Genomic DNA, 25188 nt, shown 5'->3' with positions numbered 1-25188 from the left:
TACCCTGGTTCCAGTGTCTGACTCAAAATGGGTCTGCCTGGGGGTGTGAATGAACTGGCTCTGCCTCTTGGGTACATGCTGTGATTCCTGTTTCACCCCCAGGAGACACAAACACAGCCTCTGCCACCCCCAGTTCTGCACTCTGGTTTCCCACACATTGTAGAATCAGCAAGGTCAGCGTGCCCAGGGCACAGGGAGTGATGTCAGAACCCAACCACCCATTTCCCTTTGCCAGGTAAGTGCTGTTGCCACCCTTTCCAGAACAAACCCACCTTGAATCCACACACAACCACCACCTTGCTGCTTGCTCTCTGCCCAGGGATGTCTCTAGTGGAGCCCCTGGGGAGCACCAAATGATGTGCGAGGCTCAATCACTCTGTAGTCAGCAAAATCAAACTTGTTTAATGGAACATCCAGACAGTAAAACTGAGGCCAGTGTGGCTGCACTGGCAACACCAAGAAGGGCAGCAGGACACATCCTGGATGGCACTGGCAGCCCCAGGTCTTGTGCCACCAAACATTCCTGCCCACTGTGCCAAGCAGGCTGTGATCCCACCACTGGAATGCCAGCTGGGGTGGGTGCTGCACGTGGGATACGTACCTGGGTGGCACACCCCACTGGAGCATCCCCTGTGCAGTCACTTCTCTGTCCCCAGCAAGCAGCAGGTGCCTTCAGGTGGCAGCTGAGTGGCTTTGAGTGGAGCCTGCACACTCTCAGTCCTCAGGGAACGGGCACCACCATCCCGGGAGCAGAGCCAGAGACCGTGGCACCTGTCCTGGCTCCCACCACAGCTACGGGTATTTACTGTATTTGCTCCTAGTTTCTTTTCCTGGTCCAAAGAGTCTGGATTTCCTTTGTATAGCGTGAAACCACCGCAGCAGCAGGGCTGGCCAGGGGCTCCTCTCTTGCTGCCCTGTATCTGTGGGGGAGTGAAACTTTGAGGAAATCAGTGCGTTGGTCACACATTCCCTGAAAAAGCAGCCTGTGGGATAAGGGGTTTGTTAAGACAGGTGACAACATGGTTACAGCTCCCCTTGATGGGAAGAGAAACTCCTCTGTTCCTGACCCACCTTGTGTGACCACGCAGCCCCCCCTGTGTGATGGCACCAGTGTGTCTGTTAGAGTAGGGAGGGTTCTTGGTGACCCTGCCAGGCTTTTGTGGCACCAAGGGACCTTGGGACTGTGAGGGCCCTCCACAGCTGGAGCACATGGACACCACGGACACCAACACAACAGAGCTTGGCTCCAGCCAAACCAGAAAAACAATCACACAATACCAATGATGTGGTTCAGGTCAGATAAGGCAGAGAGTGACAGTCTCTTACAATTGCACTGTTGGGGTAATTTCCCCTTTCTATCCTTGGCTGGTTTTGGGCACAAGGCTCTGTAAGCACCACACGCTTCCTGTCACCTGAGCTCTGGAGGGGGAGCCATGAGTGTGGTGTCAGGCTGCTCTTTTTTGGCACAGGCACTGATCTGGCTGCTGATGAATTAAAACAGCAAATGGCATTTCCTTGCATTTTATCCAGCTTCCAAACAGAAGACAACTAAAGAGATGGCTCAAATAGGTGGATAGCAATTCCACTTTAAGACATAATATACCTTGGACTCAAAACTCCTTACGGTCTGGGCTGCACAGGAGTGACTGATGATGGAAAAGCCATCAAATGTCCAGGGCAGCAAGAATAAAATGGATATTAAAATCTGGGCAATGCAGCTCAACAGAGCTCTGCTCAGACCATTCATCTGCAGAGGGCAGCTCTCACTGGGATGAAGGAGTAGCCGGTGACAAAGGACCTTCTGAGATAACAGCAGTGGCTTCACTTCTGTAAATGACTTATTTGTTCAGACCTGCTGCTCTCTTCACACCTCTGCAGTGTTCTGAATGTGACAGAGCACCAACCCAGTCTGTACAAACCAGCCTTTAAAATCACTGTCTTTGGGAGGAAGAGGCTCTTCCTCTTAAGTCATTGAGCTACAGCATTTGCACCCAGGGCAAACTGTGCTGGGGGCAAGGGCCAACTGCTTGATTTCCTGGGAACATTCATGAGTAAAACCTTCCCAGCCTTTGTAAAGGTGAGCTAGGAACAGAAGCAAATTTACCAACAGAGACTCTTATTGCTTCTCCAGATGAATAAAAGAGAGGTAAACTTCTCTTCTGAAGTCGCCTTCCCTCACTTCCAGGGCCAGCCAGGGAGGCAGCACTGAGACTCCTGGAGCCTGAATTCTCTGATATTATTTATGAGCTAATTTAGTGCCATGATTTATTGTGAAAACCCCAGATTGTGTCAGAAACGTGTCTCTGTTCCCCTCCAGCTGCAAAAGGGATGTGCCAGCCGGGCAGGCTCTCCCTGTGAATGTTGTGGCTTTCTGCTCCTACAGCTGTGTGTGAACAAGGCCTGAGTGTGCCCCAGAGGGGCATGGCCAGCTCTGCTCCCCAGCTGTGACTGCACAGGCAGCCAGAGGTGCCACACACTGGACAAAAAGCCCCAGCACCGATGTTATCTTCATGAGACCAGTGTTCCTGCAAAGGTTTAATTTTTTAACATGCTCTCCTAAACGAGAAATAACCCCTCCCATTTGCTCCTGTCTTGTAGAGGTTTAGTTGCTGCTGGGACCAGAAGTGAAAGAAGAGGGAAGTGCCTCAGACTGGCCACCACTGGCTTTGGCTGGGGAGTAGACACAGAGGTGCTGGAGGAAGGGTTGGAGATGGGCCCTCGTGGAACAGGGAAAACACTTGTGAGCCATTTCTGCTGTGGGGCCCAGCCTGTGGAAAACGCTGAGCACAGAGACCCTGTCAGACCTGCAAGAGGTGACAAACTACTGTGGCTCTGAAATGAGGAGGAGCAAGTCTTCACCAGGGTGTATTTTGCCTGGAGAGAGCTAGAAGAAAAAAAGGATGTGAACATTAAAAGCATTTAAGAAACACTTTGTATCACTTTTCCATAGCAAAGGTAAGAGGTGTAGACAAACACAGTTTTACAATTTGTTCCTGCAGTTTCAGGGATTATATTTGCAGTTTAACAGCTCTTGTCCTTCCTTAGCTGAGAAACCCTCAGAGGACAGTGCTTACAAACACTCCCCAAATACCAGTTATTCCTGCTGCATCCCCAGCAAGATACCATTCCAGTTGTTTACAAACCTACACAGAGGGTGCGTTTAGTGCTCTGGAGGATGCTGACCTGCCACTGCACTGACTGCAGAACCCAGTGCTGCTTCTTGGCTACAGAATAACGAGACAATGTAGTTTTGGGGTAGATTGGGATGTGTAATCCCTGCACCATCACTCGGATTGGAAGTCTGACTCCTTGAAAAGCACAAGCTCTTCTGTAATTCCATATACACACATGGATAAACCAGAGATGGCTTTACGTGAAGAGCCGCTCATACAACACTCCTGTCGTGTCACAAAAACATCAGCTTAAGAGTTTTACCCATTCCATTCCATTCCATTCCATTCCATTCCATTCCCTTCCCAAGCAGAGCCCATGGAGGCTGCCAGCCCTACACAATGCGCCTTCAGCTGGAGCAGCACACCAGGGTCTGTCACACAGGAACACACACCCAACAACCCCAACACCCCACAAGAAAAAGGCATTTCAAACGGGTTTCTTTGGTTTTTGCTTTTGTTTCATGCAAGCAAAGTTCACAGTAGCTGGCTGGATGCTGGGTGGCTGGAGGAAGCGAAAAACAAACAAATCCCAGCCTTAAATGAACTCAGAAGTCGACTATCAGCAGCATTCCCAGCCGTGGAGAGCTCTTCCCACTGCCAGGAAAGCAAGCTGGGGTGGGCGCAGCTGTGGGCATAAAGGCTGTTTCTTTAGAGCTCTGAGTAAGCTTTGGTGCTGGTCTTGCTCCTCTTTGTCAGGGATTTTTTGGGTTCATTACACATCTTGAGCAAGGCACCCTGCCTGTGCCCTCCCTGCCCAGCCCCTCCTTCCCCACAGCTCCCACTGGCAGACTCAGAGGGGACTGCAAAATCCTGGCAAACAGCTTTTTGGCCTGCAGAGGCAATGGTGTGGGCAGGAGAGGGTTCTCCCAAGGGAGGTTTAGTATTTAGCTGCACTCAGGGGCTGCTCTGCCCTGCAGAGCTCTGAGGAAGCGGCGCTGTGCCCTCCTGCTCCAGAGGCACTCCAGCTGGGAGAGCAGCAGGATCAGCTGGAGAGGAACCCCAGCACAGCACCAACGGCCTCTTCACTGCAAGCAAAAATGGAAGCAAGAGGAAGGAAGCTTGGCTGGGTATTGCTGAAGCAGGAGGCAGATGTGAAGCTGTGATGTCTGAGGTGTGGGTGAGTCTGCCCCTGACCCTGCTCACGTGCTGGCCCCAAGCTGTGCCTCCCTCCCTCTCATTCTCTCACAGCTCCTTGGGGTTTGCATTTCTTGAGCCCTGACTCGTTTCCTCATCTGTGTGGGCTGAGATGTGGTCAGACTGTGTACCAGCACCTTGGTCATCCCTACCCCGAGGGGCACCCAGGGCAGAGAGGAAAGGGCAGAAAGTCAGTGCAAAGTGACTGCAAAGGTGGCAACTGGGCTGCAATTATTTACAGCACCGAGGTCCTGTGCCTGTGTGTGTCTGCACGTGATGACAGCCACCACTCCCAACCAGGCTGGGCCACGGTGTGATAATCCTGCTTTTCTGGGATAGAGTTGTGTTTTTAGGCTATCTAGACATACATGACTCAACTGTCTTACCTGCAAAACGCCCCTGGGTTTCTGGAGAGGGCACTTGGCCTTTCAGGGATAAAGCTCCTTCTCCCAGGGCAGGACCCTGCTCATTGCCTGTGTCCAGCCCTCTGCAGCAGGGCAGTGCTGGCCAGGCTCCTTCCCATGCAAAACCCACCCCTGCTCTACTGACACACGCTCCAAAGTGCTTCCTCCTGGGTTGCTCGGAGAGTGTTTGTGCTTGGATGTCTGTCCAGAGAACTCAGCTGTCTTCAGGTGTGGGCTGGAGCTGAGCAAAGTGCAGGAACAAAAGGCATTTTAACCCCACGTTCTGGAGCTGACAGATCCCAGCCCCACCTGGAGTGACCCCTGCCGGGGGGTTTGTCAGTGCTGAACCTCCAGCTACTCATTACTCGTTTCACTCGGTTCAAAGGGAGGACACAGAGCAAGGGGAGGTGGGACATTTCCAGAACAACCCTACTCTTTGGCTGCACAGGATTGGCTGTGCCCACTGTGCTGCCAGGCTGGAGCCCACCCCGGCGACTCGAGCTCAGCCTCGGGGCAAGGTGACACCGCTCTGAGGAAAATGAGTTAAAATGCCTTCAGATGCCTTTTCACTTATTTTTATTTAATTCCATAAATATTTTCATAAGGCTCAGTGTCTTTACAACACTTTTTTTAAACACTTTTTTGTTTTATACACACAACTTTGACACTTGTTTGACAGGGTCAAACAGTCCAATATAAACAAAATAATAAAACTGGCAAGTGCGGATCAGCTGGGTTACCAAAATCCTTTTTTTTCTTTTTTTTTTTAAATTTTTTTTTTTGCTCTTACTGTTAAAACCCCAAAAGCACTAAAATATCAGTATTTGGCTTCAAACTAGAATTTTAAAAACCTTTTTTTTTTTTTAAATTCTCTGCTACAAGTCCCTGTCGTCATAGTGCCTTTAAACTCCTACAGACTCTTCTTTTCTTCTTAAGGAAAAATAAGCTTGGTGATGCCATGCAGAACTTACAATAGCTACTAAATATACATGTTCCCTGAAATGTAGCTGCAATGAAAAGATGACAGAGCATAAAGAGAACAAAACCAGAAACCCAAAGCACCACAGTGTACTATCAATAACATTGCAATGGATGGCTGGTGCCCATCCAGAAACTGAAACAAATTTCAAATATATTTCTCTATGTATTATTCTCTATTTACAACTGTTAGATGCACCTAGGTTGGTTCTTGTTTGACTTTTTGGAGAGGGTGGGGAGGCGAAAGTCTTGAATTTAGATCCTCTGTTCTAGTGTCTAGGTCAAGGGGTAATGCATGTCATTTATCTAGGGAGGAGGGTGTCTTTATTTTTTTTTAAATATATATATATATATGTAGATTCAGCCAGAGAAATACCGTAAACATTTAAGTTTGTTACAACTCTCTTGCTTCTGCATATGGAATGGTAAGTGGGTTCCTCCTGTCTGGCATTGAAATGAAAGTCTGTACCAGATGCTCAGTCAAATCACCCCATGTGCATCCGCGCCGCTCCCGACAGCCCAGCCCTGCTCCCTACTGGGAAACCACAGGAGGTGGCAAAGTGGCACCCAGTGCTGGTTCTTCTTTGTGCCAATGCTCCATCTCCTGCAGCACCTTGGCAATTTATGGAGGGGAAGAGCTTTCCTGGATGCCATTGCCCGAGAACCAGGCCCCTCTGGCTCTGGAACACGCCTGCAGCTGCTCTGCTCGGGCAGTGCTGGCTGGTGGCTCCCACTTAACAAAGAAGCTGCGAGTCCAACAAGTGTGGCCTTGTCAGATCAAGCGAGTCTTGACTTATGATGCAAATAATGGTGTGGCGGTGGTGTTTCTTTTTTCCTAGTGCTGAATATTTAGGAAGCATCTTCTCATAAAAATTATGGATGTCTCATTCTCACTCTCTGAGGCACAAAACAGTAAATGAACAGGCTTAACTAATGTGCTTGTTACTTTTTTTCTTTCCCCCTAAGCAATTAAAAAGGCAAAGGAATAAGTGAAATTTTCATCATGTTGACAACATTTTGGAATCTCTCTCTCTTTCTCTCTCTCTCTCTCTCTGCATCTGTCCAGCCATTCAGAAAGAGTAAAACATTCCAGTTAACTGCTGAGAACCCACCTCATTCCTTTGTTAAATACCCATTCTGTTAAAGAAACAAAATAATATTTGCTATGTATTCCATATTAAGATCTCACCATAAAAATGCAAAGATACAAAACAGCATAAAAATAATTTCTGATATAAAATTGGGTTGCCTCCTATTTGAGATTCTTGGTGTTTGGCTGCTGCCTGTCACAGAGGGGCCACTCTTCCACTCCAAAACACTGATCTGGCTTTGCTGGTTATTGATAGTTTCTAGATTAGTCAAAAGTATAAGAGAGACTAATTTTCAACTGAAATAAAAATAATGCCACCCTTGCAATGTGCCCTGACGGGAAACAGGCTCCATGGAAATAATGAAATCACACCCTCTACTCTTCCTATTCACTTGTATTTCTCAGGGGCCAAAAACAATGAATGTATCTGTGCACTGGTTGGCCTGGGGTGCTTATGTGGTGTATCAGATTCAAAAGAAAATGACAAATACCGTGATCAATCACTTTATCCCACATTTTCAAAGGAGTTTGCAGAATAGCTCTGCAAAGGTTTTAAATTCATCTTCTAAATCTGGTTAAACAGTCTCACTTGCCCTAGGAAAGAAAAATCATCCTCGTGCACAATGGTTTGTTTTACAAGCTTAAACATAAGCTTTTGCACTTGCAAACAAATGTACTTAAGGCTGAAATTGTAGGACGTGTCTTTAAAACCAGAGCTGTGAATCTCCAGAGGGAGAAAAAGAGAGAGAAAGAGACCTGGAGAGTTTGGCTTAATGGCTCCAGAGCCTGCTGGCACTGACACATCTCTGGGGGCCTGCACTGAGCACTGAGGTGGGCTGGGTCACAGTCAGGGCTACACCTCTCAGGTCACAGCACACCTGCCCTGGCAGGCAGCTCTCACCTCCCCGGGGGCTTCACCTCGCAGGGGAACCTTCCTAGGGACCCTTCACTAGCAGGGCACTATGGCAGCTCATGGGTGCTGGGAGCCAGGGATGCCCAGAGGGGATCCAGGGATGCCCAGAGGGGAGCAGGCACTGAGCTCCCACCTCTGGAACCACTGCCCCTGCTAATGGCAATTAGTGCTTCATTAACGTAGGGCTGTGCAGGCTGAGTGTGGCCGAGGATGGGACCTTAGTTCCTGAAGACAGAAAACTGGCCATTTGGGAACCTCGTAGCCAATTTTCCTTCAGCTGCAATGGAGGCATGAAGCCATCAGTTTTTAAGCTTTTATCTTTGCATGGAAAACAAAGATAGGAGTGGGCTTTTCAGAGTTATGTCTTAGCTTGAAAAGAAAATAAACCAAAGATAACCCCACAGAAACAAAGCTAAACGCAAAACAAAGAAAAGCCCCTGGTATTCTTTTCTCAGTCTTACTCCAAGTGTGAACAAATCACACGGAATTGAGAAAAAGACAGTGCTTAAAAAATAATGCAAAAAATCAACTGAGGAAAACCCATCTCTGACTTCCTAAATAGCTGCTTCCCCTTCTGCTGGGTTTCACCTGCCCACAACAGAACAGTTAAAGCCAGAGAAATACTGCGCAGCAGAGCGGGAGCACAGGGAGCACATCCAGACAGGCACAAGTCAGACCAGGGAATGCAGGACAGGGAGAAGGGCAATGCCCCTCACTGGGGTGGGCACTCAGGGACAGCCAAGGGAGGGACAGAGAGGGAGCACAGACCTCCCAACACTCCAAAAACCAAACAACCCCCCCATAAATAAAATCAAAGAAAATATACACCAATGTAGTCCATGAGGAACTTCCATGACGGAGTCACACAAGCGAGAAAGCATTCTGGGATGCCAGTGACGACCAGGATGAAAATGAAGAAAAATAGGAAAAAAAAAAGATGTCCAACCAATGGAATAAAATAAAATAGGTCACATGGTTAGAAATCATTGGTGCTTCCTAGTATCTAGTAGCAGATTACTTCCCAAAAACAACAAAAAAAGTTTTTGGTCCTTCTATATATATACATATATGTATATATATTATTATTTTTAAAATGTGTGTATACATATATATATGTATATATATTTAGTTGCAACAGTGCTTCTCCGAAAAAAGGTCCATCTATAAATATAATTTTATTTATTTTTATTTTTAAATTTTAGTTCTTTTAAGTTAAAATTCTCCATCTCTCTAGGTATTATTTTTTGAATGGTGTTAACCTGCTGAAGTTTTGCCAGAATGGTGCCTGGCTGCGTCTGGGTTCGGTGAACTCGAAGACCTGGGACTGGGATATGCCATCTGTCACCATGTATTGTCCCTGATTTAATGGATCCTGGGGTGGTGGGTAGGCTGGAGGAACCGACTTGGAGTAGCTCACACCTGCATCGATGATTGGGGGGAAAAAGAAACAGATCAGTCAAAGAGCAATTGGGTCAATAGTCTTTCTTCGTCATGCTACGGCTTTGTATTGCTCATAACCAGGGACCCAAACATGGCAGAGGTGCGAGAGATGCAGCCCTACGGAGCAGCCACAGCTGCCTGACCTCTCAGCTCCAAGGCTGCCTGCGCTACACCGAGGCTCCAAGAGTTGGGAAAGATCCATTACTTTTGCATGGGCAGAGCTCTGCCCTCCCTCATGGAAAAGTCCTGTGTGACCGGCAGAGCATGGCCTGGCCATGCAGTGGGATGGAGGCCAATGACCTGCTCCAACTAACACTCGCTGCTTCCAGGCTCCTCCTTCCCCTCCCTCCCAGCTACACCTGGAAACTGGTGTGCCCCAACACATCCCGGTGACAGCCCCGAGCGGCGCGACCCCGGGGCCAGCGGCACGGAGCGGAGCTGCCCTGCATGAGGGGCTGCACTCACTCTGCCTGCACACAGGGAGCTCCTGGTTTGCTCTAGGAAGGCTTTAGGACTTTTCCATAGGGTTTGTTTTGAATTCACCAGTCTGGTTTCAGCCCAAAACGGCTGCACACAACGCAGAAAAGGCTGACTCTGCTCAAGCCAAACTGGTGGCAATGGATGGACCGGCAAGGCTACACTGTGGGTCTGCATGGCTGAGTCCCACGTGGGTGAGACACAGCTGCTGTGCAGGAACGGGGCAAGGGGACACTGCCCTTACAGCTTTCCCATGGAAAAGGGGGGGTTTCAGCAAGCTGCAGCCTGTGCAACCAGGTGTAAAGGATGGTGCAGAAAGGGTGGCTCTGGGTCACTGTAAGTGGAACAGAGGGATGGGTGTCACCAGCAAAACACAGACTACGGGGTACAGTCTGCACGTCCTCCCCCACAACACTGATGAGGGATAAATCCCTCCTTCAGCCTCGGGGCAGCACGACCAGCTGGAAACCACAACTCCAGAGCAGGGCAGGAAGGAGAGAGGAGCAGGACCCTGGAGCAGGTTGCTGCAAACTGGCCATCTCGGGATCCCCTCTGCTGCATGCAGAGCCGCTCTTCCTTCTGCAGGGTGAGGCGTCGCCAGGGCCATCCCGAGGCCGTCGCCTGCCCCGGCTTTACCCGCAGCAGAGGCGACTCTACCCCAGCAGCTCAGGGTCCTCATCTGGACAGCGGGATGGCATCACCCACCTACCTCACAGGAGGGTTGTGAAGCTAAATTAATTAATGTTTGTAAAACCCTTTGAGATCCTCGGCTGGGAAGGTGCTAGAGAAGGCAAAATACGGTGATTAGCACCCAGGTACCAGAGCAAGGTGTGCACAAGAAATGCGGTTCGCGGTCCCTCTACGCACACACAGACACAGCGCGGGCCGGGCACAGGACGGGTGGCACTGACACACAGGGCACTCACCGAGCTCACCACACTGCTCTGACAGGCTGCTGCACTGTCACTCAGAACCTCTTCTGCATACAGACTACTAAAGCTTAGTGTGTTTGTAGGGAAGAGAATTAATTTGCTTCCCCTTGCTATAGAATTTACCAATCAAGGGTTAATATCCTCAGAAGACTCAGACCAAAGGGAGATATCATCTTGACTATGCTTAACTCCTTTCTCCTTCTTTACCATCTCTGCCCACTGCAGGGAGTAACCAAGAACTGTCCTTACAGTGAACAAAAACTGCTCTGTGATTCATCGTTATTAACCTTTAACAAACTCATCACAGTTAGTATTTCAAACTTATTTGAAAAGATCAACCTGGAGATGTTCTGCATTTGTATCCACATGCCAGAATAGTGATTCATCAGGGAGTTTTCTACTCTGTCTTCCCAAGCTTCTGTCTCCCATAGAAGGCCTGCAGAGCAGAGGGCAGCCCCAGAGCCCTTGCTGTCCTGGGGTCACACCTGGGCAGGGGCAGTTCTGGGGTACCTGACACGACTTCTCCACTGTCCTTGTTGGCTGGTCCCAAACACAGTTTGAATTTATCACACTGTGTGACTGAAGCCAACAACGATCCACAGGGGCAGAACTTGAACTCATTTCTGCCCATCCCTTTCATCCCTTCTCATGCCACTATCCCACTCTGAGCTGCCTGGCTCCAGGCAGGTCAATGTGGGGACAGTGTGACCAACTGCAGAGTCTGCTCTGGAGGACAAACTCTAACCCTCAACCCACACAGGAGTATCAACATCCTCCTGGATGCCACCAGCCCTCAGTGCCTTGGTCAATTTTCCCAGCAGAGACTGGGGAGGGATTTTAGGATCTCTGGAAAGGTTAGAAACTGCTACAGGACCCTTACATGGCAAGAGCTGGGAAACAAATCTGGTTTGGTGGACCCGATGGACCAGGAGTTACTTCAAAGTCCTTGTGCCACCAAAATTAATATTCTATAACAGAAAAGAGCTGTAAATCTAAAGCTGCTACTAAGGGGGACACAGCAATCAGTTTTGGCTTTAGAAGACCTTAAACCACATTGCTTTAATGACATGGCCCAATGGCTTTGGCATCCTGTGGCTACAGAGTAGCACTTGGGCTTGTGCAGCAGCCAGGCAGGGCTGAGATCTTTATTGTCCCTAAACCAATCTGTGGAGGGCAAACTAATGCATTTTAATGATGATACAGAAAAGCTACGCAGTCTCCTGATCAGCACAATGGTATGTACTTGCAAGGCTGAAGAAGCAGAGAAAGGACAGTCTGGTTGATGTCCACTGACATTGATGGAGTTACACTGCAAAGAATGGAATATACCAGTCCGTCTTCTCCAAGAGAAAAAGGCAGACTCCCCATGCCAGATCACTAGCAAGCCCCAGGCAGTTCTTTCCCAAAACAGCTCTTTTGGTCCAAACTCCTGAAAAATGTCTATCCTTGCTTGAAACACACCCATGCACACATTGCCACTTCCCTCACGAAAGCAGCTCAGACTCCTCTTCTCCCATTGTATGTGTGGCCCTTCATGAGGATCTGGGCTACTGGTGTTAACATCTGGGCTACTGGCATTAACATCTGGGCTGGATGAATGCCAAAAGCTGCTGGCTGGTTCTGTTTGCATAAGCAGCTGAAGGTTTGCATATTTATCCTGTATATCAAATGGCCTGAACGGTCAGACCTGTGGGTTTCTGTGCCATGCACTGTCCCTGTGTGTGGGCATGCAGGTCAGACACTGCGCTCTGCCCAGTCAGGATGGCAATTCCAGAATGCTCTTCCTGCTGGAACTGTGAGACAGCACTTTGCGAGAACTTGAGGAGGCCCAAGAATGGCTTTTAAGTATTTTTTTGAACATACCCATGTTCCTGACAATGTGGAACACAGAATGTGGGGGCTGGTGGGGGACATTCACCTGATCTACACATCCTGAGAAAGAGCAATTCTGGGAAAAAGTAAGGCAGGTGAGTATTTTTCTCTTCTGCTTTGAAGTGCTTTGTTCCTCCATCAGAACTCAGGGCTGTTGTGCAAAATTGTCTCTTGAGGCATATTTTTTTAATATTCAAAGCCATAACTCCACTGCAATTGAGCAGAAAGAAACGAGCAAAGCTCTCTTTACAGGCAATTTTGGCCTGTGTGGTGAGCAGAATTCAAAGCACAAAGGGAAAGAATCGATGGCTAAGTAATGATTTCTAGGCACAGCTGTGTCAGGACGCAGCTCTACCCCATGCCCAGACCTGGAGCTCCTTCTGCTGGCTCATGCATCATTGTGCACCGTGGCTGCAGCTGCACAGCGGGGCTGTGAGAGCTGCTCCCAACGAGAACAAGCACACTCCCAGATTTATCATTTGGCTAGACAAAACTGGTACGAGAGATGCTGCTCTGTCAGTGGAAATCGTGTCTTTTTTTAGCATTAGGCAGCGTCACTCGGAGTCTTTCGGATCTCTCAGCTCAGAAGAAAACAAAAAGATTTAAAACTCTTTTTTTCCTTCTAGATTTTTTTTTTCCTTGTTCAAAGTGTCTCTTCTACTCGAGGTTACCCTCGATTTCAGTAGCACCTGAAGGCTGAGGAGCATGCTGTTGACTCCCAGGCCATCACAGGGACACGTGCAGACAGATCACACGGCAGGACACAACACTGAGCCTTCCCAGAGCCCACACAACACGTACACAGAGGACATGCAGATCTCCCCCACACAGCCACGGAAATATCCCTACCAGCTGCTTATTCCATCCTCAACCTGTAAGAGTTTAGCTCTTATTTGATTAGGAGCTATTTCCTTTTTCCTCTGGCCAGCTGTCCAGGTATGGCAGTGTGCATTAGGCAGAGGTGAGTGGGGGACAGTGACACACCAACACCCGGTTCTGCACTGGCTGAGGGGAGGCTGCTGGCAGGAAAAGGAGCAGTGTTGCACTCAGGAACCTTCCAGCTCCCTCTGAGCTCTAGGGCAGCTCAGCCAACTTGCACCCTTCAGGAGCCATGCTCAAAAATCCCACAAATCCTGAATTTCCTCCTGAATACTGTAACCCCTACACAACATGGGAAAGCCAGGGATGTGCCCCAAGAGCACTAATTGTTGTGCTAATTGCTCCTTGTTTAAGGTAAAGAAACAAGCAGTACTGGCCGAGTGGGTACAGCCCTTTGCCCTTCTTAGCACATTTCAACAGAGGATCTCAAAGCTCGACTCCTTAGGTCGCTGTTACCTGTAGGGTTTGCAAACTGAGCCTGGTATTTGCTCCCCCGATTGCAGCTCTACAGGGGTGGGTGGCAGCTGTGAACAGCATCTATCCTGAGCAGCTGTGGACTGCACTGCTTTACACCTCCTGCTGAACCACCCAACTCACATTCTGACGTATTTGGCCAACTCCAGAGGAACTGAAGTGGTGCCTCAGCCACAGCTCTTTGCACAGCTGTGGATTTCCCTCAGCAGCCTGGCCCAGGCAGGCATTAATGGGATGGTACCAGTGAGGAGAACATGTCTCAGCTCCCTTTCCTGGGTGGGAACCTCACCTCTGTGCTCAGGAGGGAGGGAAAAGGGCTGACTGCAGCTTAAGAAATCCGACAGAGGAAAACAGTCATCTCGTGCCCTGGATGTTCCCCAGCCAAGCACAGCACCTACCTACACACACTGAGCTAACTCGACCTTTCTGAGTCTATTTATCCAGCCTGTTACTGCAGCCTGATGTCATTAGACTAGACAGTAAGATAATGATTCCTCATGTGATAAGAAAAGCTAATCGAGGCAAGACAAGAATGATATGGGGGCTGTATCAATCAAAGCCAGGTGAAAACTAATTCATCTCACTCTGTGTTTCTGCAGCCTCCCTCTGCTCCAGCACTGCAGGCTGATCACAAAGATCACTCGTGGGTTTCCCTGACAGCAAGAGATCAGTTCAGCCACCAAACCCCTGCAAAGCTGCCTCTTCCAGGGAGCAGCACTGCCCCTCACCTAAAACCCTCACCAAACTGAACATGCAGGAGCATCTGGGCTGACAAACGTATTTCAGTTGGAGTCTCAATATGACACTCAGGTTGGGCTCTTCAGACCAGGGCAACCGACACCTCACCAAAACTCTGCCTTGCAGCACCTGCTCGGCAGCTGTGCCAAACCACCAGCACCATCCTCAGAGGTCTCCCAGCCAAGAGTTTACTCCTGGTTTGCCTTAGCTTGTGGATCTGAGGTTCTGAGAGGATACTGCTGCCTCCAGCTGGGTTCCTGATGCCTGGAGTGAGCAGCTCCCTCTCTGAAGTGCCATGGGATGGTGCTTGTGGAGCCATGGCACGAATTGTTCGGGTCTGCATATTACAACAAATGGGGTGTGAGCTCTGAGATTTCCCCGAGTCTGTGGGGAAATACCCCCGAGAACGTGATCAGCTCCATTCCTTCACCTACTGCGCTGTGAAAAAAGGGAAGTGACCCTGATTATCCGAAAATGCAAATGCCCCTCTTTGCTTTCAAGGGTTGGTCTGTGGTTGCTCAGGCTCTTGCAATCCCCCGAGGCTGTGCCTACACGTGTGAATAGGATGGGGAAACACGGCAGGGCCACATCAATCTTGTTAGCAAGGAAGATGCAATAAAATCGGCTTAAACACCGCAGAGAACCAGGGATGCACCCACAGTCCCTGCTCCTGGTCAGCCCTGCCCCTGCCAGCTGGCACAGGAGCACAAAGGGGCAGTCACCTGCTCTGCTGTGCAGACTTGCTGGGAGAGCTTCAGGTGCAGGAGTGTGAGAAGTCAGAGAGAAGCTGTTGCGTGTCTGGGTCAGGGTTTTCATGACACAGTTTGCTGTGAGCTCAAGTGATCAGGCAGGAATAAATTAGCAGGGAAATCCAGTGATTCAGAGGGTGTTTTATGACAGGCCAAAGCAGCTCATGCTGGCTGACGATTTAACCCTGCTGGGTGTGCACAGCTCAGTGTTTATGGGCAGGTTTAGTGACAGAATCCTCCTCAGCTCAGGGACAGGGGTGATGCTGACTGAATTCCTGCCTCCCTCCTTCAAAAGGCTTGACTGGGCTGAAGGCATCTGCTTTGGGAAGCTGTGCACAGTGCAAAGGGCAATACACAGGGCAGGGGAGAAGGGTGTGAAAGGAGCTGGCTCACACTGTGGGGCTGAAGAGCTCTCCTGAGGGAAGAAACCCTCCCAGCTCACACTAAGGACACTTCTGTAAATCTGAACAGGTATTTCAGTTTCCAAAATGGAAACATTAGTGGGAAATGGTGCTTTAAGAAGGGAGTCTCCTTCCTGGGAGAATCTCCAATTCCCTGACAGCCCTGGCTGGCAGCTCCTAGCAACATGAGCAAATATCCCTTCCCTGTACAGGGGGGTCCTGCATGGGGCCAGATGTGGACAGAGCTGGGAACAGGAAGGTAACTGAATGTTCCTGCAGGCTGGAAACACTGATCCTTGGAGAGGAGACTACCAGGGTCCAGAGGAACAGAGTTTGAGAGAGTTACTCCAGGAGCCTCCTGTTTCTAGATGCCCAGAAATGGAAAATGTACCCTGTGACTAAGGATGGACTGGAGATCCACGAGGGATCTGTTTTCAAGGGAACTTTAGACCTGTTTCCATTGCTTGAGTCAATAACAAGCACAATGCTGGAGGCACAACCCAGTGCCATCATCTCTCTGCTGTACCAGTACAGGCAGTGGAAGTCCTCAGTGGGACCTGACTCTGTGCAGAGAACTTGCACACTTGGCTGGCTGTGGCTTGCAAAGGCCTGTGGGGGGATTTTTGTTGTTTTTGTAAGTCAAGACAAATACATTTCTCTTGTTACTTTCCTACTTCCCAGTTCCCACACTGACACTGAAGGAAGCTAAAGGGCAGCAACCAAGAGGCAAAATCTTCAACAATTGGTGCAAAAAGAAAACAACAGCAACCAGCCCTTTTCTGCCTGTAAGGTGCAGAGCCAATGGTACCCATTTACTGTGTATCTAATGGACTTAAAGAAGGCCAAATATTGGTTTAATGCTGTCTTAAGGCACCTGGTCTAATGACATTATGTTCTGCCCAATCCAATAAGCAGTGCAAATCCTGGGATATTGCTGAAATCCACCCTCGTGCACCACTCACTGTACGTGGCAGGAGTCTGGCCCTGCACACACTGCCAGGAGGAGGCTCCTTCCAGGGACCCACAGAGGGCCCTCAGGTGGGGACCAAAGAGTTGTGTTCTCACTGAATCACCTGGACAAGGGTTCTCATAGTTTCAAAAGCAGTTTTAAGGCTCCCACTGCTGCGCTCAGTGTCTCTCCCTGGCCTGCTGCAGCCAGCAGTGGTTTAAATGCCTCCTCTTCAAACGCATGGCAGCCAGCTCGACAGCAATACTTCTGGGAGGTGTGGTACAACAGTGCATGAAATAAGCAGCAGTTTATACTATTTGAAAAATGTTTTTCTGCTTCACCTCTAACAAAGTTGATTGCATTTTCCATTTCACCTCCTTCGCGGCTTTCCTCTCTTCCTTAAGTGTTCTGTGACAGGGGAATTACCATGGTTTCCCATTTAAGAGGTGAAGGGAACAGCTGAGATAATGCCAGGCAGGCACTGCCACGGGCGCAGAGCTCGCGGCACGTCGGGCGGGGCTGTGGGGCTGCCAGCCCTGCTGCAGCCACTGAGATCAGCCTGCAAAGTCTGCACTTGCAGGAATTAATAGTTCCAGTCAAGTATTCCTGCTCCTGAAGGGCTTCCCTGCTTTCCAGGTATACTCCAAAACCAACCTCAAGCCCTTTCTGACATTCCTGTTGGGCTGTGGGAGGGCAGAGGCAGCAACCCCTGGCAGGGGCACACCTCTCTGCCAGCTCCCAGCCCAAGCCCCAAGTGCCTGCCAAGGTCTTGGCAAAAAAAATGTTGTCAATACCAATAAAATGCATATGGCAAGATTCAAAAAATCAGTCACTGAAAGCCAGCTCTCAGGAATTTCCTCCTACCTCCCCTTCCGGGCAGCTCCCTGCTCCAGCAGCCTCTCACTGGTCTTGGGCTCCAGACAAACCACACAGTAACAAAATCAAGAGTTTTCAGCAAAACCTTCAGTGTCAACACTTAATTTAACCAATCTGAGTGAGACTGGTCTATGATCACCACAATGTAGGACAAACCAAACAAGAGTTACTGTTTTAACGACCCTATTTGTCATTTTTCAGATTCCATGTCTTAAAAACAACCAGGCGGTGCTTAACTTGGTGCTGGGATGTGACTGAACTTCTGTCTGACTTGAGGACTTAATCTCATAAAAAGAACTGCCAGTGCTACAGCCTAAGCTCGTTCTTCACTGAAGAAATGCTGACTGGTGTTTTAGGAGCTAATGAGTTTTATAGTCCGAGAAGCCTAAGATAACAACCCTTCCTTTTTCATCTCAGAGAGAAAGAGAGAGAAAGACAAAGAGAGAAGACAGAGAGCAATTGCTGTGTAAGACACAAGTACTGTTGGGCATATTGTGTTTGTCAGGATGCAAGTCCAGTGATTTACAGGGGAATACTGGCAGGCATGCTTAGGCACCTCTGAACTGTGTCACTGAATGGCTGAACAGTACAATTATTAATTAATACCTTCATTAATTAATAATATAATTAACTGAACAGCAAGTAATAATTTGAACTGGTTTTGTCATGGCACTCATGCAAGTCAGATTCTCTAATTTCCAGCTCCCTGTGGTTGGTTCCATGCTGAAGGTCAAACATGCAGGTGGTGAGGGGGACTCTGTGACCCTGAGCTGGTGACAGTGGCCACTCCTGCCTGAAGCACAGGTGCCCTTTGTGAGGCACCTGGGCCTGGTCTTGGGGTTTGCACACTCTGAGCTGAGAAAATCTGGCCAGGAGAGTTTTTAGAGAACATCTCAGAAGATGACATAGGAAGTTAGTAGAGAGAAGACTAATGACAATGGAGAGACGTAGCAAACTGAGGAGTTTACAATTGGCCTGGCAAACCACTACTGGACCAGCAAAGCCATAAGGCAACAAACAACTGAGGCAGAAAGCAAAGAGCTCCTTCAGCTTCTGAAAAAAAAAAATCCCACTGCCTGCACAGATCAGGGACAAACCTGCCTGGGACCGACTGGAGCCAAGCAGTGACAAGTTCTCCCAAAACCCACTCCTAGGCTTAGTTGTGCCATGGAACATTGGTACTGCATCAATATGTCTGTGACTTTGTGAAGCTCTGGAGAACTTGAAAGATGACCTTCCTCATTTTCCCTCTGTGTTCAGTATTCCCACACCTGTAGCTGCAATATTGCAGGAGATAATTAATGCTGGCTTTCACCAGTGGGGACTCTGCCTGGTACCTGGCATGGCACTGATCAGTTGGCTGTACCCTGCCTGGGTGGGGAAATGAATCTGACATTCAAGAAATACAGTGTCTTTACTGAAATACTTTATTTCCTAGAGCTGATGCTACTGTGCTGTCCTTAAAAAGTTACAGGTAGCCACAGGAAACAAGAGTGTCCCCTTTCCAAAAGCAGGAAAGGGGTAGCTCCCTCCCCAATTCCAGCATTTCAGTAATCCTTTTTTTTTGCTAATGGGAGACTTTGGGAATTAGCACAACCCCTACACACCTCCGCACTCACTCCCGTTTCAGCCTGAGATAAACAACTGAGATAGATTTCTGCCCCCAGGGACAGCTTCTGGACATCAGACTGGAGACACGAGATCAAATTCATCTCTGGTGCAGTTGCACTGGCTTCAACCACAGTAGACCAGAGATTAATTTGGCCCACAGATACATTAAGAAAGGATACAAAGCACAAACGGTATTTGATAAAAAAAGAGCAGGGGAGGGGAAGTTCAGGGGGATGCTGGATGCCAGCCCAGCAGGACCAGCCCAGCAGGATCAGCCCAGCAGGACCAGCCCAGCCCGCTCCACCCTCACATCACCAGGCACAGAGCGTGTTGCCGGTTACCTTTTTGCTTACTGACTTTCTTTACTGTCATTGCCGCTTGTCGCTTTTGGTTTTCAGAAATTTCAAAGCCTGGAAAAGGGAACACGGCAAACAGAATTCAGAAGGTTGCTCACAAAGCCCCGGGGCCTGCTGGGGCGGGGGTGCCCTGCACTGCTGGGCAAACAGAGCACACACACCCTGAGCGGGCAGCATCGCCCAGCGTGCTGAGTGTGCCGTGTGTCCCACTGAAGGGCAGCTCTGCCCCGCAAGGACAGGCCTCTTCATAACCTCACCTGTGCCGGGGCTGCGTGAAAAGTCACATCAGACCCACTATTATTTATACAGCGCCATAAATATGCCCAGTGCTTTAGAGCTGAGCAACAAACTGAGCCTGCACCGACACTGGTTACAGTCGGTTCTCAGGCTGATTGCGAAGTCTCTGACTCTGCTGCCCTCCCACCCTGCAGGACACATGACCAGAGCAGAATGATGCAGCCAGGGGACTCTGAAGTCAGGTGGCCAAAGACTTCCTTCTCACATATACCCACAGAGGTCCAAGCTCAAAGTTATGGGCAGAATTTGTTTACTGAGGGCCAAAAGTAGCAGTAACTGAACTGGAAACAGACCTGTCTATGAGAGCAACATGTTTCAACAAGGTGGAACTGTAATTCTACTACAGAAAAAGTGTGGGCTTCTCCACCCATTGGGGCTAAATTAAACATTACCAACAATCGCCTTTCAGATTCATTTCTATATTCCTCACCTATCTTTTCATCTTCTTTTACCATCTTCCTTTCTTCTCTGAAAGCTCTAAGCCACCTTAACTTCTCCTCCAGTTTCTTGGCAAAGAATAAGTGCATTTCCTCAGTCTCCTTGTTATGAAGTTTGAAGGCATTCTTCATGCTGACATTGAAGTCATCATCTCTCCCATCTTCTATATCCACCACTTCATATTTATCCATGTCTATGCGCCCTTTGTAATACAGAATATCTCTTCTTATCAGATCCTACAGAGACAAAAGAAGAAAGGGTTGATTGTAAGATACTTGCAGAGCCCAAGCTCAGCAGGAAATTCCTGGGAGAGCTGAAGAAAATAAAGAAATAATGGTGCAACCTGGCCAGATTCTTCAAGCCTCACCTGCTGTGAACACATTTTCTTGCTGGCCAAACAAACTGGATTAATCATGGGCAGAGAAGAACAAAATACACATCCTCAATGCAGAATGGCTCTGAGCAGGAAACATGATTCCACCATTTTCCATCATGGGAGGTTCTATTCTGTAGGATGAGGCCCACAAGCCTGATGGGATTCCTGTGCTGCCAACCAGGCTGTGTACAAACATAACTCAGGAATGTTTGGCGGTGCAGACTGGGTAGTGCACATCTGTTTTCCAAACACATTCCCAGAGCCAGGGCAGACAGGAACCATTTCCCATTCACACACAGCTCACTGGTGAGAAATCATCCCAAATCTCAGGTCAAAGCCCTCCTTACCTATCTCTGTCTCACTACACCCTCCATTTAACCTCTTCATCCAGCTTAGTATTTTCTTCTTCCCTCCTTGATATTTACAACCTTCTCAACCAATCCTGTTCATCTCCTTTCTCGGCTGATTATTCCTTGCTGTTCAGCAGCAGCTTACCTCCTGCCTTGGGAAGGGAAAAGTCAATTCATCCTCACTCCCAGTTTTTCAGGAGTCCTCTGAGAGCACCCCCAGCTCCAGGTGTGTTGGGTGCCATCCTCCCCTGCCCAGCCTTGGCATGTGCTCCCAGCAAGGGGGAGTGGAGGTGGCACTGAAACCTGGGGTTTGAGATCTGTTGTGCCACCTGCTCAGTCACACACATGAAATTGTGCTGATAAACTGTAGTGAAAACCAGGTAAATTCCTGGTTTGCTTCTTACCCTCTTCCTACTTATTCTGGCTTTGCCCATCAGATTTTGTACTGTCTTCACTAGAACTATTCTTAATTTATACTGATTTAAGAGGAGCATTGGCCCCACATCCCTGTGTCTTTATAGGAGCAGATAACAAAAGATGATGCTCAGAAAACAATGTTAATTCTACAGTCATGACCACACAAGGTGATTCAAGTTTCAGGGCACACGTATTTAAACCACCAAATTCAGCAATACACAATCAAGATTTCCTTCCTCTAACCACCCTCAAAAGCCAATATTTAAGTATATTAAATCAATTTAAGCTAAATACCTATGGATTTTTAAGAGTGCCCTAAAGATAAATGCTATGTCAAAGGATTCATTTAAGAGGAAAAACAAAATCAATGTACAGCATTTATTTACTCAAATAGTATTTAGTAGCAAGTTTTTTTTAAAGATAAGCAGTAGGTGTAATTTTAAACAAATTCATCTTGGAAAATAAACTATACATCATAATTTGTTTAGCAAACTTGCTCATGGATCTGTCAGACAATATTAATTCTCATGAGACAGGGCCCTGGCCAGAAGCTCCTGACTCCTCCTCTGGAATGCTCTGGGCAGGGGGGAAATTCCATTGACAAATACCTTTCTCTGGTGCAGGCTTGGAGCAGTGATGCTGTCAAATACATAAAAAAGGGGTTTTTCAGGCTGTATAAGCAACAGAAAACCTCTCCTGTTCTGTCCTAACTTGGGAAATTGCTTCTTTCCCTCTCTGCCTGGGAAAGGCTGTAAATGTCACTCGGGACCTGATCAATCCAATCGATACCACACACTGTGTTTAATGTGAGTCTGGGGCTCATTTGCAGAAATAACATTTATCTCCACCACACTCTCAGAAAACTTGATCCCCAATCTCACAGGAACCAAGATGTGCTCCTTGAATTCGCTGTACAGCAGCTGTTCTCCTTCTCACTGCTCCAGAGAACTTCCAAAACACGTCATGAACAGACTGTGCTTGTGACTGACACGGGTGAAGAGGAATCCACAGGACTTTTACAGGCAATTTTCATGACTATGTAAAGGTTTGTTCATGAAGGTATTCCAAGAAAAAAAAATCACAACCCTCCTTCCCACCGGGCTCTGTGTGCTGGCCTTTCCCTAAACACACTCATTACATTTTTCCCCTCTTAGGTCTCTGATTTAGACTCGGGAAACATTATGAGCTATTTTTCATAGCTAATGCCAAGTGAATGCTGGGACAGCTTTGTGCTGCCAGTACACCTGCACAGGACAGTCCCTGGGGTTGGAGGTGCTCGCCTGAGCTGCTCCACATGTCTCCTCTCCCAGGCTGAGGCTCCCGAGCTCCACAGGTGCTGCTGAGCACTGGATGTGAAGGTGACGGTGTTGCCTGGGAGTCACTGAAGGAGCAACGAGGAGACAGTGGAATCCTGCAAGTGCTTCTGGAAATCAAATGGCCCCACAGAATAAAATGGTTGGTGAAACGCAACAGTTCAGCTCCTGAGTCTGCAGAGACATGAGGAAGAAACGCTGTGGTTTGTCCTCGAGTGCTGAGCAAGCGCAGGGAACTGAGGAGAGACAACAAGCACAAAGCTCCTGTCTGCCACTCAACTGTCATGTGGAGGAGAAAGTTCAATAATGTCTCCAGAAGAAATGCATCATCTTTTCTCCCATCTCCTGATACCCCCCAGTGCATTTCCTTCATACTTCCACAAAAGGAGGACATTCCTTGCTTGCTGCCCATGAACTCCAGCACTGGTACCCCGAATTTAGAGAGACCCTTTACTTTGCTCAGAGTGGTGGAGCACACAAACATCCTGGTGAGTAGCACATGCCTGCACACAGAAGACACTCTGCACACACCTGGTTCCAGAAAGCTCAGTCCATAGAGCAGATTAATAACTGTAACTGGATAATGTCATTTTTAATGGTTGGGTATTTGCTATTATTGCTTCTTCTTTCTTTTTGCCAACACTCAATAAATGGGTATTATTTCCCAACTGACTAAATTTTAATACCCACAGCACGGGGTGCATAATAATTATTTGATCCATGGGTATTTTATCACTCATGGTTCTGCAGCTCTTAAAGAATAACAGATATTACTTAGCTCCTTAGTGAACCATGAGCATCTTCAAATGGCTTACTCTGTAACTGAGCTCAATAAAATTTAGGTATTCATTTGGGCTACATGAGAGACAGCAAACAAGGCAAAGACTTGTTTTCAGGAACTTTTAATGCATGTGGACAAGAGAACAGAAACTGAGGGAACACACAGGCCATGAAGTGATGCTGTGTCTCTGCCAGGAGCAGCCAGGAGCTTGGAGCAGTGCTGAGACATGATGCTGTTGTTCCCCACACCATTTTATCCAGCACAGGACTATCCTTTCTCCCAGGAAGTTTATGGAGTCAAACAAGCAAAGACAAGATAAAGGGAAGCAGCTCTGCAGCCTGGTGTAAGTGCTGCATGTCAGGAGGACAAGACACAATACACACAAAATAGAGATTTATCAGCCTCAGAAGCAGCCACACTGTGGAAAGGAGCTCTGGCTTTGTGGGGCACAGAAATGGCAGCTGGGCAGGCTGGTCCTGCTCCTGATTATCCCAGGGATAACATATGAAGAGGAATTTACTTTCATGTATGTGCTGGCTGTGTTAGGATGGCAGTGGCCGTTATCCTGCCCACAGTTCAGTCAGGGTGACGACTGGCTGGTTTACACTGCCCAGTTCTGAATGTCACACAAAATTATTGCTTGTAGTTAAATCAGGCAAGAGCAAGAAAATATAAAAAGACCAAAAAAAGGGCAAAAAAAGACTCTCAAAACCTTTTCAGTGGGGAAAGGCCGAAGAAAGGGAATTATTTAATCTAGAAAGATAATAACTAATAACTAAAAAGGAATGTGCTGTTGCTATTCCAGTATGTGAAAGCTGCTGCTCTTCCACGGAGGCTGGTGATCAATTCTTCTCCATTTTGATTGTGGTTTGGCTCAATTTACCACAAGGGAGAACAGGATTAGAATATTGGGAAAAAAAGGTCTTTCTAGCTATAAGAGTAGTTAAACTCTAGAACAGACAAAATAGGCAAGTCTTGGGAAGGCATTCCTTGGGGATTTTCAAAAGAAGGTTAGACAAACACCCATCAGAGATGATCAGAGCATGCTTAATCCTGCAGAGAGAGGGAATAGCAGGTCTCCTGGGGTCCCTCCCAGCTTTGCATCTGGGTGGTGTCTGAGAGGAAGGTGGCAGCTGGAGCAGAGAAGGGGGTGACAGCAGGTGGGATTGGCACGGACTGCAGGGCGGCGGGAGAGCCCCAGGGCAGCAGGAGCTGCAGCAACACAGACCTGCAGTCTCTGCAGAGCATCCAGACTGCCTTGCCTGGCTCTGAAGGCAATTGATGCATCTGGGTCATTTGCACTTATTTGTCTAAATATGATCTTTTTTTACCCTACAGCTTCTATGATTTCCTTTTCTTTCCCTTGCTGAGGTTAATTAAGCTCTTCTGAATAATGCTCTGCAGTCTGTTCACGTAATCTGTACTAAGGATTCACAAGGAAAAGATGAAGCCAAAAAAAGTGGTGTTTGATGGGAGCACAAAACAAAGTTTTGACACATTATGTAAGCCCCCAGCTCTGCTCTCCAAGGGCTGTGTTGGTGGTTGCAGCTCCAGCAGCTTGTGCTGAGCTTGGGCTGGACCTGCCTCTGGGACCTGCCTGGGCCATTCCCTCCTGCTCCCACACCCTGCCCCCTCTCTGAACGGAGAAGGTCCCTTTAGAAGAAAAAAAATCTGCTTTGGGACCATCATAAGGAAAGCAAGATTGAGCTTTATTGAAAAACCTGGAGATCTGAATCTGGAAATGTGTCTTCCACAGTGAATTACTGAAAT

General features: G+C 48.2%; 1 protein-coding gene across 7 annotated transcripts in view; it reads right to left on the bottom strand.

Annotated features, from left to right (window-relative positions):
- Window positions 1–5270: 5270 nt before the first annotated feature.
- The window catches only part of ARHGEF9 (Cdc42 guanine nucleotide exchange factor 9), a 207574-nt gene continuing 187656 nt past the window's right edge, over window positions 5271–25188 (bottom strand). For 6 of the 7 annotated variants that reach the window (XM_071569486.1, XM_071569488.1, XM_071569492.1 and 3 more), the window contains 3 exons: window positions 20174–20417; window positions 19432–19500; window positions 5271–9111 (listed from right to left, as the gene is read on the bottom strand). In XM_071569486.1, coding sequence (XP_071425587.1) covers window positions 8930–9111; window positions 19432–19500; window positions 20174–20417 — 495 coding nt within the window. In that variant the 3' untranslated portion in view covers window positions 5271–8929. The remainder of the gene's footprint in view (window positions 9112–19431; window positions 19501–20173; window positions 20418–25188) is intronic. The other variant, XM_071569487.1, reaches the window with a different exon arrangement.

Source organism: Pithys albifrons, chromosome 14 (genome assembly GCF_047495875.1).
Source record: "Pithys albifrons albifrons isolate INPA30051 chromosome 14, PitAlb_v1, whole genome shotgun sequence".
In the NCBI taxonomy this organism is placed as follows: Eukaryota; Metazoa; Chordata; class Aves; order Passeriformes; family Thamnophilidae; genus Pithys; species Pithys albifrons.
Note: the sequence above shows the minus strand (reverse complement) of the source record. Positions and strands in the feature narration are given on the sequence as shown.